Source organism: Brachionichthys hirsutus, chromosome 3 (genome assembly GCF_040956055.1).
Source record: "Brachionichthys hirsutus isolate HB-005 chromosome 3, CSIRO-AGI_Bhir_v1, whole genome shotgun sequence".
Classification (NCBI taxonomy): Eukaryota; Metazoa; Chordata; class Actinopteri; order Lophiiformes; family Brachionichthyidae; genus Brachionichthys; species Brachionichthys hirsutus.
Genome location: NC_090899.1, coordinates 6,365,320 through 6,379,103, shown reverse-complemented (window position 1 = coordinate 6,379,103; position 13,784 = coordinate 6,365,320). Strand labels below are relative to the sequence as shown.

Sequence of the window (13,784 nt, the reverse complement as noted above, 5' to 3'; positions counted from 1 at the left end):
GCCACATTGGCCTCAGTCCGCTGACCGTGAAGGAATCGCAAACACGAGGAATACACGGCATTTCTTTAAGGTGACATTATAACCAATAGGAACGAACATTTGTGATTCGTCTGTCTGGAAAGTCTAATCCCTTGTGTTCACGCGCTAAAAGCATCCCGAACCTAAACGTTTTAATTCTTACGTGCGTTAGGAAATGTAATCTTGCCCAACAGAAGCTTGTGTAGATATTCACATGTTCCTCGCATGGGATCGCGCTTCAGTGAAACGTGATCAGATAACGTGACACGCGTGTATTTTGGTGGGCAAGGATACAATACTACTACCAAACTGTAATTGCACCAAAAAGCGAGCGTTGGATTCGCTGATATGAAGGGCTTATCATAGCTGGACCACTGTCGTATATATATTTTTGCACCTGTTTTGAATAACTGCTTGAAATGCCTTTTTTGTCCTTTTAATCCCTGATTTTGATTGCCAACAAGTATTTTACTCAAGCAGGCTGTTTTTATTCTTCTGTTGAGGGCTTTTATTTTTCACACATTTTATTGTCAATTGTATGAAAACAAACACTTTGGCATAACGTTCATCTGGAACTGATGATGCATTTGTGTTGTGTTTCACTTTAATTGTTTTTCTGATGTTACAAGTGCCTTTGAATAACCTGACTCTACTACAGATTTGTGGGACAGATCACCTTATTTATTTCTCACCTTCTTTTGCCTTCAGCTTTTCTCCTCTACCTCAGCTCCCCCTTTCTCTCCCATCTGTGAAAGCATGCAGTGAACTTTCCTCAGCTTCACCACACTCAAAGGCCACACAGCAAAATTCTACCAGCTGCTGCGATCCTAAAATCCTAAAATCGATAAGATGCCGGTCTCTCTTTGAGTAAGCAGTTAAGGATTTACTGACATTTTAGCACATGCCACCTGGACGCTTGTAGCTTTTTCCTGCAACGCTGCTGGCTGTGAGTCGGTCTTTCCAGACTGTCCATGTGAGAATGATGAAAAAAATAATCAACATGCATTCATGTGGAGTTTGTGTAGTTGTAGCAATCGTGCTACTGTGTATATAGTCCTTTCCGCTGACTGGTGAAAGTGGTGTATGAGTCGGTGCTGTGACTGGCCTCTTCTTTCTTCGTGTTCCACAGCAACCTCCAGTTCAGGGGTGGAGTTGCAATTCAGCGTCCTTAATGCATAACTTGGTTGCTTTTTGTTATATTTGTAGCCTATTATTCTGAATAAACAGTCAAACTGGAATGATGTGTTCTTGCATAATGTAATAAAATAGGAATCCACTGGCCTTCTCCACCTCATCGTTTTGAGGTGACTGTCCCTGCTTTCCAGAGTTTCTCAGTCCAAGTCGAGGTAAATCAAGAAGCACATCTGTTCTTGCTTCATGTCTAACTTTTTGTCATTTAATTTCTTCATTTGACATTTTAAGCTGTTCTCCCAAGGACCCCCCCCCCCCCTCTCTCATGTATATATGTATATATATATTTTAAGCAAGTCCAATGATGATACACACAACATTTAGTGCCTTTAGAATAACACGTCCGGATTGAGTTTCACAATGACTGTAGTTTAGCTGTGATTCCTCCCTTCGCCTCTAGGGGGCGCGCTTTCCTTCTTGCATTGTCTTTGTTTTTCGGTCTCTTCGCCCATTGACCATCATCTCTGTCATAACAGTGGCTGGTATTTAAAAAAAGAAAAAAAAGAAAAAGAACACACACACACACACACACAGCTTTTATCATGGCGGAGGACAGCGAGTCCGCTGCTAGTCAGCAGAGCCTGGAGCTCGACGACCAAGACACCTGCGGGATAGATGGAGACAACGAGGAGGAGAACGAGCACACGCAGGGGTAAGAAGAACGGCCTGCGCAGCCCCGAACGCAGCGGCGTCCGCTGCTAGCTGCTAGCTCGCACAAACACCGTCTTTTTGTTTTTCGTTTTCAAGCAAGTGACGTGAAGAGAAGTGATTTGAAATCTTTATTTTTTATTTTTATTTTTAGCGTTTACATTGTGTTGCGTTAACCGTGTGTACCTTCGCGGATAAATACACTCAGGTAACATCCGACTGATGAAAGGACACGTCTTTAGCTAACGTCGGGTTAGCTCGGCTCTTACGGGGGGCTAGCGTTAGCCGCGCGTCTGTTTGCGTCCTGCAGGATTCCGGCGGGGGATGTGGGGGCAAAAAGGAAGAAGAAGAAGCAGAAGAGAAAGAAAGAGAAGCCCAGCGCTGGGGGAGCCAAGTCCGACTCGGCTTCCGACTCGCAGGAGATGAAGGTGTGATGATGATGATGATGATGATGATGGAGCGAGGACAGACCCGTCCATAGAGTCTGCACTGAAGGAATGTAAACACGCAGCTGTGTTTACATGCAAACTTAAGATCAAGAGCAAACGAAGAATCAAATGGACTTGTTGAAGATGGTTCACCCCTCATCTTCTTCAGTGCTCAGAACTGAAGAAGATGAGAGGTGAAAAATGTTGGTAGATATTTAAATTCTAAGAGCTTTCGTTTGCTGTCAGAGGGAATGTGTGTCTGTGGGTTATCCTGCAGAGTGGACCTCAAGGCAACCCTAATTATGACGGTCGCAGCCTTTATACAAAGGTTCCTTGGAATGTTCCTTTCTTTCTTAAATTTTAATTTTCTCAAATGTTTTGCGTTTTTTTAAATACATAAAAAACAAAAGGTGTGTGCTACTATGCATTTCTGGGGAATTGTGTGTCGTATGTACAGAGATTATCCAATATTCATCAGTATTATTGAACTCTCAGTACACAGTACAGTTTTGAACAGGACCGCTTCATGCAGTGTCGCACACACGGGGAAAGGTTCGTCCATGTTGTGTTCTTACCTAATGTTGTTGTTGTTGTGTACACACACCCCTTCTTCATGTGTAGAATCCTGGCTTGCCCATCCAGAAGCTGCAGGACATCCAAAGAGCCATGGAGCTGCTGACTTGCCAGGGCCCAGCAAAGAGCGTCGACGAGGCAGCCAAGCACAAGTACCAGTTCTGGGACACCCAGCCTGTGCCCAAGCTCAGTAAGTGCCTCCTTAGCTGATTTTTAGCTGATTTATTTATTTCTGTTTGTAAAAATGCAGCCTCGTAGGCAGTGTCCCAACGATAATCACCTTTTGTTGATCCCGTGTTTTATGTTTTTGTTTAACAAGCCCACATGAAGAGAGAAGGGCAGTTAGTAGAGGCCTGGGCCGTGGTCGTCGGTCATCAGCGCCATCTACTGGGTTGATTTTGTCACAGTTTGCTGTCCAAAACAAACTTTCCAAAAAAAAAAAAGCATGTAGCTAACAAGTGGAGGGTCTGGTTAGTTCAGGAGAAAGTAATTTTGATCTTTCTCTGTGCTTGACGAGAGTTCTGCTGTTTTTCCAGACGAGGTGGTGACGAGTCACGGGCCGATAGAAACAGACAAAGAAAACATCAGACAAGAGCCGTATTCCTTACCTCAAGGCTTTATGTGGGATACGCTCGATCTCAGCAATGCAGATGTGGCAAGTACCATGTTTATCATGAATAAACATTCAAGTGTTGGAATGTATTATTTCAGCATGGAAATTAAAATTTTCCCATTTATAATAGTGAGATTATTTACGCAAGGCAGTTTAACTCATCATTCTATATCATTTTTATTGGCTGATACTAAGCCAAAACTTTCTGGGTTCATATTTTATGGTCACCTACCAGTATTTTGATCAACTATTTGATGAATCAATGAACCATGTCAGCTCTTGTGCATACTGTAGAGAGAAGGTACACAGAATGAGTCGCTTGCTGTCCTTTCCAGCTGAAGGAGTTGTACACGCTGTTAAATGAGAACTATGTGGAGGATGACGACAACATGTTCAGATTTGATTACTCACCGAACTTTCTCATATGGTAAGCCTTCCTCTCTGACGCTTCGCGATTACTTTGCTGATGTTTAAACGACTGGCAGCCAAATATATCCACCTCGGAAGACGAATTGTTCGACCCTTATTCTGTATCCGGCTTATTGGCTAAATCTGTTGTATTGTGATATAGAAATAGTTTGATTAAACTTGTGTGTGGTTTTCTAACTTCCGATGGGGTGTGAAAATATTCGCTTTCGGCTGATCTACTGCGTTCAAATCTCTGCTTTCCAGTGAAGCTTCTCCTTCCCTTTCAGGGCTCTGCGTCCACCTGGCTGGTTGCCCCACTGGCATTGTGGAGTGAGGGTGTCCTCAAATAAGAAGCTTGTTGGCTTCATTAGTGCCATTCCTGCAGATATACGCATCTATGACACGTAAGCCCCTCACAACATTCGGTGTAAAACGCGATAAACCGTCGCACCGTGATCACCAGTCCTCTCTCCTTCTGCCGCTGCAGACTCAAGAGGATGGTTGAAATCAACTTCCTGTGCGTCCATAAGAAGCTGCGTTCAAAACGTGTCGCGCCGGTGTTAATTAGAGAGATCACACGGAGGGTGAACTTAGAAGGAATATTTCAAGCAGTGTACACGGCCGGAGTGGTGCTACCTAAACCCGTGTCAACATGCAGGTAGGCATTCTTCAATTCTTCAGTCATGAATCACTTGGGGGGGGGGGGGGGGGCAGAAGTCATTGAGTATTTAAATTGTCTATTTCTTTCCCCTCTGAGACAGATATTGGCACCGTTCTCTAAACCCCAGAAAGCTTGTGGAAGTGAAATTCTCCCACCTGAGCAGAAACATGACCCTACAAAGAACAATGAAACTCTACAGACTATCAGATGTAAAGCAGTTAAACCCGTCGGGGCCCGGTTCGTTCTGGTATTTTCATTACTGGCAGGAAGTAATGTGGAGTTTTTCTTTGCAGAGCACAAAGACCCCCGGGCTGCGGCTGATGGAGAGGCGTGACATCCGCCAGGTCACTGAGCTGCTGCAGAGGTACCTGAAACGTTTCCAGCTGGCACCCTGCATGGGAGAAGAGGAGGTCGCTCACTGGTTCTTACCACAAGACAACATCATTGACACATATGTGGTAGAGGTACCTGGAAGCAGTTTACGCCCTCCAGATTTCGGAGGCCTGTTTGATGGTTCTCCTCGGTGAGCCGTTGCTCTCCGTCTCTTCTCAGGATGCCGGCGGCGTGCTGACGGACTTGGCTAGTTTCTACACGCTGCCCTCCACTGTGATGCATCACCCGCTCCACAGGAGCCTGAAAGCAGCTTACTCTTTTTACAACGTTCACACACAAACCCCGCTGCTGGACTTAATGAACGACGCGCTGATCCTGGCTAAACTGGCGAGTCTCTCGTCTATCTCATTTATAATATGTATAATTTATAATGCGAGTAGCCCAGGTTGTTTAAACTGTTGCAATGTCAACATGTTGAATGGAATTGATTTATTTAAAAAATAAATTCCATTTCTTACCTTTGTGTTCAACAGAAAGGATTTGACGTGTTCAATGCCTTGGATCTAATGGAAAATAAGGTGTTCTTAGAGAAGCTGAAGTTTGGCATAGGAGATGGAAATCTGCAGTATTACCTCTATAACTGGAAATGTCCCCCAGTGGACACAGATAAGGTCAGCAGTATGTTTGATCTGAGCTAGCGCACAACGGTTAGCCAGCATTGTGAGGAATTGAGTCGGCTGCGGGTTAATTATGTCGACATTATTGATGAGTAAATGTTCCAACTGTGCAGCCTGCTGTGAAACAAGTTGCATAGTTAAAGCAAGTCAACTAATATTCTTTACTAGTTGTTCTGAGAAACTCATATTTTGATTTAATAAAAGGCTATTTGTGGGGATTCCAAATTGTTTTACCAGGAAAAATGAGCGTGACCACAATAATATCAGGTCAAATATGATTTTATTATAAATGTATATGATGATTTCAGTCAGTTTATTATCTTGCCAGTTAAAATAAATGAGCAGTTGTCATAGTTACTGAGTTCAATAAGCTAAAAAAATGTGGTTGGCTACGTTATAAATTTGGTGTAATTATTTAACAACTACTCTATGAATCGTTTTGAATGTTTTATCCTCTATTTGTCAGGTTGGGCTCGTCCTTCAGTAGCAGCTCCTTCCAGGCTGAAGCACAAACACTGATCAAGCCGTCATCAGCGACCCCAGACTGCTTCTCACCTGGACAAACAGGTAGCACCATTCAGACAATGAGAACGGTGGGACCAACCTGGAGGCCGGGGACGGAGGTCGCCTGTTCAACAGGAGGTGACGACTCTTAAATCGTCGCACTGAATGTGAAGTCATGCTATGCCTGAGATGCTCCTGACCTGCACACTCGCATCGACAACATTTTCACATGCAAGAGGATGCCTTGACTTTGTGAATTTTTTTTTAGTTCTTCTTCTCCAGCAACCACCTCCGTTAAAAGGGACTCGCATGGACTTTAATATCGCTGAGAGAGAACTACGTAAATGACCATCGACAACATGACCACGATGCAGAACTATCGGCTATTGTGCCCCGACTGCACATTTGTGCGCAAAAGGGACTTAAAGGTGGCTGAAGAATTATTATTCCCCTTTTGGCTCATGTCATTGTGGTTGGAAGTTTCTCCGGTCGTGTGAGTTTGGGCGGGGCTGATCCAAAGTATTTTCCTTCGTAGGGTATATCAGTTTATTCAGACAACATGAGTTCAAGTGGTTTTTAATGAATGTATTGCAGCAATGAAGCACAATTTTTGAGTTCCGAAATAAAGCTAAAGGTCTTTTTTTTTTTTTTTACGGTTCACATCTCAAAGCAGCGGCTGTATTAAGTACCATACCACCTCAGTGGCTATAAAGGACAGGAGCCGTTTCCATGGTTACAGATCTGTTTCTGGGGTTTTTATATTTATGGGATCCTTGATCCAGAGTTTGTTTCTTTGATGTTCCGAAGGTTCTGCTTGGCCTAAGCGATGAAGACGCTGCCATTGTGGTTCATTTATATGTATGTCATTTTCTTATCAACCCTTAAAGTCCTCCTCATCGCATTCAAAGCTCTCCACGATCTGGCGCCCCCATACCTCGCAGATCTGCTCCATCATCACACCCCATCTCGTTCCCTCCGCTCCTCTGACGCCAACCTCCCGTCGGACCAAGCTCCGAACCTGGGGGGACAGCACCTTCTCCATCGCTGCCCCCACACTCTGGAACACGTTACCACATCCGCTACGAGCCTGCTCCGATCTTAACACATTCAAGAAAGAACACGAAACCCGTCTGTTCAACATCGCTTTTAATGTCTAATCTTACTTTTTACGTTTTATTGAATTTAAAACCGTGTTCATTTTCTATTGTCTGTATTTCCTTGCTGTTTTTATATTATGTACACTATGTAAAGCGACTGAGCATCCAGAAAAGCGCTATACAAATAAAATGTATTATTGCAGCTGTTTGAATGAACCTCCAGCATGTCAGTTTTGTTGCTTTAATGATTTTAACACGACTTACATAATTTACTGAGAACTCAACCAGAAGAACCTGCCTTATTTAAACGCTTTTATTTTATTTAAATTAGTTTGGGATGCACTTTTCAAATGATTCAGCTTTCTCCGTCTGAACTTTTTGTTTTGGGAAATTCAAATCCATTGTATGCTGTGAAAAAGCTGCTGAACATTTCAACATTACCCTGCGTTAATAATCTGTTTCAACGCACATCAGCTATGCCAGCATGGATATTCGATTGAATAAACTCACTTTCGAAAGAAACATGAGCATGTGCTTTATGTATGATGGGCCGAACTTAATAATTTAGTTTTAACTCTAGCCTCATTTTAGTTGGTCAAATTTTGGTCATTTCAACTTTTACAGAACTCCATGAAAATTATATACCAGCAATCCAAAGCTGTTAACCTTTTTTTTTTTTTTTTATGAAATTGCAATTAAATGTGTTTCTAGTTCCTTGGAAATAAAGTTAATTTAAAGGATCACATCATTGTCTGGTGCCTCTAAAAACATGCCGGTTAAAATAACTGAAATGACTCAAGTCCACATTCTGAGATCAAGAGGTCACAAACAGGCAACTGCAAATTATCAAAACAAAATGGAAGCCACTGAGCTTATACACACACACAAAAAAAGATGGTACTTTTACTTTCCCATTTCTATTTCATCCGACAACCAACGGTTTGGCCTTTTTCTTTCTTTTAGAGTTAGCAACTACTCGTTTCACTTTGAGAGGCTGCAGAGTGAGGCGTGGCTCAGACCCCGGGACTTGTTCAGGTTCAGTCTCAAGCTTCCTTTTCTGGCCCTTCTCAACCTCCTTCTCCATGATGACACAGCCTTCGGGTCTCACACTGCGTGCTGCGCTTCGTAGCCACGCAACATCCAGCGATGGCACCCTCGGTGTTATAGCATCAACAATGTCGCCGAACAGCTCATCCTCTGTGGAGGCGCACCGCCTAAAGCCCAGCGCAAGGACACTTTTCAGGCCCAGTGGCTCCGACAAAGTCTGGCTGAGACGAGGAACTTGGCAGGCTGGCACACTCCTTGTCGCACTCAGTTCTATCAGGTGATTGATCATGTGTTTAGGCATGACAGACTTGCACACAAGCAGCAGTTTGAGCTCATTCCTTTCAAGGCCTTTGGTGACCTCGTTGATGCCAATGGCAAGCTGTCTCCTGGCTGCCACATCTGTCCACCCATTTTTGGCAGGACCCTGCACCTTCGCATCCGGGCTCACTTGGAGAACAGGATCTGCCATAGCAGCAGTCTTATTGTCCTTCTTTTTCTGCCACTGGCGAAAAGCTTTTACCTCTTTTTTCTGCAGACCTGTGGAAGCCAGCTTGTCCTTCAGGATGTTCAAGATGAAATGCATGTCTTCCTGTGGGAGCGGACTCCATTTTGGAGTGAATGGTGAGGTGAAGGATGTCTTTGTTGGAACATGCTTCTTGAGTTTTTCCTTTTTAGACAGCTTTCCTGGCGTAGCCATACCTTCCGCTGAAATTAAAACAAGAAGTGTAGAAGGAATAAATGTACATAAGTACAGAGCCAGACCAATATTATTCACTCCCTACTAAATAGTTTCATTTAATTACTATCGTATTAGGCCAGGTGCGTTTGGATAACATTCCCCCAAAATAAATAGCATTAAAAATAATAACTACATACTGCATTTATTTGGGCTATCATTCTCTAATATTTAAATTTGATTAACTGAAACATTTCAGTGTGACAAGCAAAAAAATATTTATTTTAGAAAATGTCTTCATAGAACCGTATTTCAGCTTCCTGGACATTGCATACAGCCGGTTCCTTTTTTTTTTTTTGGTCCCTGAACTCAGACAGCATTAGTCCACCATTGATTAAATGCAATACTGCAACAGATTGTACATAAAACAATGTGCAGCTTTTGTTGTTTGTTACTACAGGTAAATATGCACAATGTAAATCCTCAGAAAACTGATGGTAATAAGGTTTGAAAACCGGAATAAATGAATATAATAAATAGCCATCTGTAGATCTTGTTCCTACAAAACTTGTACGCAAACAATGAAAACAATAAATTCCCTCTATCAGATTACATGTACAAATGACTATCAATGAAACATTTTAACGCCGTCTCCGAAAACTAAAAACAAACAAACCGCCGCGTCATATCACGTGAAACTGTTTTTATTAAACTGTAAAAATACATCTCCGTTCTTCAACCCACATTAAACTAAGTCAACAACTTACATGACGGTAACCCGTAGTCTTGAGTTTCTTTACAGACCCACGGCGAAACGAAGTTTCAGTCTTTCAGCACGTCTGGTTCACAGGGCGCCGCCATTTTTGTTTGAATTGTAAAAACTTTATTTAAAAATCCGGGTTATCACGCTTTTATAGATGATGTGTTTGCGTCGCTAACATCTGATGTCTTAACTCTATAAAGATGCCTTTTGTTTGTTGTGGAATAAGAAATAAGTCTACATTACATCCCTCTGAAATATGTTAATGAACCATAAATATATGCAGATCTAACATTAAAATAAAATGAAATAAAATAAAATAACATAAAATACCCTTCGCAGGACGTGTAACTTACGTTATATCACGTGAGCTTCGCGGACCTATGACAAAGCAGCCAATCAGCTCCTCCCTCTGCTCACTGCGCCCGCCTCTGTAAATATCCGATTGGCTTAGCGGACTGCCTCTGATCAGTTACTCTGACATTGCAGCTGCGAACAGAACCGGAGGAAAATACTTTTATCACGACCCCCGACGCCGGATTTGCTAAAATGTCTTTTAAGGTAAACTATAAATGTTGTTTGTTTTCATTTGGTGCAGTGGCTTATTGTAAGCGTGGCGACCACCGCTATGAGCAGGCTTAACGGTTGTAACGGTTGTGTCTTGCGTGGGGTGACATCCATCTTTGACAGTGTGCTATGAATAAGTAAGAAAAATGATTCGAGACGCGCCATCATCCGATTCTCAGATTATTGTGACGCCGCAAAAATAACAAGCATAATAATTGGATTTAAAAGATGAAAAATGTTCCTTAACGTCTAAATTGTTATTGGCACTGATTCAAGGTTTAAAGTTCAAGAGGTTTTTTTATGATTATGTCTACCATGAAAGGGTTAATTATTATCCATAATCGTAGATTATGTTCCAGATCCTTTGTGAGTCAGATCAAGTTGCCTACAAAAGCAACCAACGTCTTGAATAACAAGCCATTTGTGTGGTTCCAACAATAGGCTTCCCAGGCAAGCGATACTGGAATACTGAATACTGTGCTCAGACACCTGAGTTGTGTTCATAACTAAAAAATAAAAATGAAGTTTCTCATCTTCTCAGATTATTGTGCTTTGAGGGATTGCCCTGCTTCCAGAACATCAGTGGCACCATTTTGGTCTTGTTTCCTCGCTCAAGCCAAGATGCTTTAATTTCTTCCTAATCTTTACGCATAAGGAGGCTTGGTCAAACAAGAGAGTTTTCATTTAAGGTTTGTGTATAAAGGTTCCATTATTGTTTTCTATACGATAAGCAGGTTAATTGTCGTTACTCCAGACTACTCAGAAATGAAGCATGATCAGATCTTGTGCGGTGACAGTTATCGCGAAACCTGTCATACATACATTGTCTATTGTCTGTTTGTTTTTTAGGCTCTGTGAAGCTAAAACCTCGTTATAGCTTCACTCTTAATAATTGTCACTGTTAAAGGTGAAATGATGACACCAACCTGTTTTAAATGTACATAACCGTTAATAATTATCACTGTTAAGGTCTAATGATGACTCCAGCCTGTTTTAAATGTTCATAACCGTTAATAATTATCACTGTTAAGGTCTAATGATGACTCCAGCCTGTTTTAAATGTTCATAACCGTTAATAATTATCACTGTTAAGGTCTAATGATGACTCCAACCTGTTTTAAATGTTTATAATAGTTAATAATTATCACTGTTAAGGTCTAATGATGACTCCAACCTGTTTTAAATGTTCATAACCGTTAATAATTATCACTGTTAAGGTCTAATGATGACTCCAACCTGTTTTAAATGTTCATAACCGTTAATAATTATCACTGTTAAGGTCTAATGATGACTCCAACCTGTTTTAAATGTTTATAATAGTTAATAATTATCACTGTTAAGGTCTAATGATGACTCCAACCTGTTTTAAATGTTCATAACCGTTAATAATTATCACTGTTAAGGTCTAATGATGACTCCAACCTGTTTTAAATGTTCATAACCGTTAATAATTATCACTGTTAAGGTCTAATGATGACTCCAACCTGTTTTAAATGTTCATAACCGTTAATAATTATCACTGTTAAGGTCTAATGATGACACCGACCTGTTTTAAATGTTCATAACCGTTAATAATTATCACTGTTAAGGTCTAATGATGACACCAACCTGTTTTAAATGTTCATAACCGTTAATAATTATCACTGTTAAGGTCTAATGATGACTCCAACCTGTTTTGAAAGCAGGATACATTGTAAGAAAAAAGGACACTTGTGTCAAATGTCACAAGGTGGTATTTGTACATACAAAAGAAAGAAATACTGATAAAAAAAAAACAAAAGACAAAAGACATAACAAAACGCAGCACATAGTTTGAAAAAGGAGTCGGAAGAAGTGGAATACTTAAAAATAATTCCTACCCCTTTGTAACTATTATTCAGTTTATAGCAAAATATTCAACATAAATACTCATATTAATAAACTATAAAATACTATCATATATAAATAAAAATATAAATACTCCTCATCATCCACAGTTAACACCCTTCCTCCTCCGTGTACCTTCTTTGCTTGTTAATTTTATGTTTTATTTGTTGATTTTATCTCTTGTTTTTATGTTTTTTTTATACTATTGTGCACTTTGAGATTTGCTTTCAAATATAAAGTGCAATAAAAAGAATAAAACAGAGTGGTGAATTCTTAAACCACTTTTAGTGTGTGTAACTAAATAGCAATGTTGTCCAATAAGAGAAGAATACGGATGTCAAATCTTGTTGCATTTTTTATAGGTTTTGAATCATTTTTCATAAATGTCGAGGGATTTAAATCATTTGTCCCCCATGTGTTACCTCTAGGCAGAGTTTGAGAAGGTGGCAGAGGATGTAAAGAAAGTGAAGACACAACCCACAGACCAGGAGCTTCTGGACCTGTATGGCCTTTATAAGCAGGCAATCGTGGGAGACATTAACACAGGTTTGTCTTGGTTCAGAAAAACAGAAATTATATGAAAAAAAAAATATATATGCCTAATTTCTAAATTCTTCCCATCTCTCTGCCATCACACAATTGTAGAGAGACCAGGAATGTTGGACTTGAAAGGAAAAGCCAAATGGGATGCATGGAGCTCCAGGAGAGGTAAGACTTTACCAATACTTGTATGTGTAAAACTCTTATTTACTTCACTCAGAGATTAAACAAATCTTTACAGCTTTGCTATAGTTCTGAATGGCTATACTAAATGGCATCACTGCTTTTAGACGGATGCTAGGATTAACATGCCATTGCTAAGCATGTATAAAGTGTATACCATAATCACTATCATAGTTTAATATATTAGCCTGCTAACGTTTGCTAATTTGGACTAAACACTAAGTATAGTTGAAGATGATTGAAATGTTATTTGTCTAAGTATTTGGCCATAAACACAATTTTCCTGAACTGATAATACTTATGCTGTAGATGAGAGGCCAGTGATTCCTTCCACATATTTTGGCTTCCTCCCACATTTTCAAACAAAATCCGGCTAAACTGTTATAGAAAATGAACGAGGGGTGAATGGGTGCTGGAATGTGTGGCCCAAGTATGACGTCAGTCCATCTCATAGCAGTGTTTAAAAACATCAACATATTTATACACTGTTTAATCCAAATTGATTATATTTATATTGGTTTTCAGGAATGTCCAAGGAAGATGCCATGTCAGCCTATATCACACTTGGAAAGGAAACTATCAGCAAAGATGGCATGTGAGGCTTGCAGTCAAGTGAAGAGGCTGAATTAAAACTAGCAGTTATTTCAATTAAACTATGCTGCTGTCTGTCTAACAATGAACCTTCTGCTTTCAGAGATTGTGATAGTAGTATAATATGATAATTCCTTTCATCTCTTTTAATGCATTTGCCTTTTTAATTTGGATGTTTCCATTAATTTGTACTATTTGTTCTACTCTCTAAAGTCTTTAAAGATATTAAACATTTTTTTCTCTCTGAATGGTATCTCATCCAGTGTGTGTAGTATATTGTAATCCACATGTTGCCATATTCTCTTGTGCTGTGGACTGGGCTGATTCCTTATGAAATAGGACACAGTACGGTACAGTAAAGCAATATTACTGTTTACGCAATAAAACCTTCTTCTGAACTGTT

The 13,784-nt window shown here is 40.5% G+C and overlaps 3 protein-coding genes across 3 annotated transcripts; 2 read left to right on the top strand and 1 right to left on the bottom strand.

Moving 5' to 3' along the window:
* Nucleotides 1–1,751: 1,751 nt before the first annotated feature.
* On the top strand, nucleotides 1,752–6,037 carry nmt2 (N-myristoyltransferase 2). Its single transcript, XM_068756716.1, has 12 exons — nucleotides 1,752–1,861; nucleotides 2,168–2,285; nucleotides 2,907–3,048; nucleotides 3,395–3,513; nucleotides 3,807–3,898; nucleotides 4,167–4,283; nucleotides 4,367–4,537; nucleotides 4,641–4,749; nucleotides 4,834–5,004; nucleotides 5,093–5,260; nucleotides 5,407–5,544; nucleotides 6,017–6,037. The coding sequence occupies exons 1-12, from the start codon at nucleotides 1,752–1,754 to the stop codon at nucleotides 6,035–6,037; spliced, it is 1,476 nt and encodes a 491-aa protein (XP_068612817.1).
* Nucleotides 6,038–6,298: 261 nt separating this feature from the next.
* rpp38 (ribonuclease P/MRP 38 subunit) lies at nucleotides 6,299–8,895 on the bottom strand. Its single transcript, XM_068760340.1, has one exon. The coding sequence runs from the start codon at nucleotides 8,893–8,895 to the stop codon at nucleotides 8,074–8,076; it is 822 nt and encodes a 273-aa protein (XP_068616441.1). The 3' UTR covers nucleotides 6,299–8,073.
* Nucleotides 8,896–12,480: 3,585 nt separating this feature from the next.
* On the top strand, nucleotides 12,481–13,784 carry acbd7 (acyl-CoA binding domain containing 7). Its single transcript, XM_068755740.1, is given in 3 exon segments — nucleotides 12,481–12,613; nucleotides 12,713–12,775; nucleotides 13,316–13,784. Coding segments are annotated over 3 exon segments (270 nt in total). The 3' UTR covers nucleotides 13,390–13,784.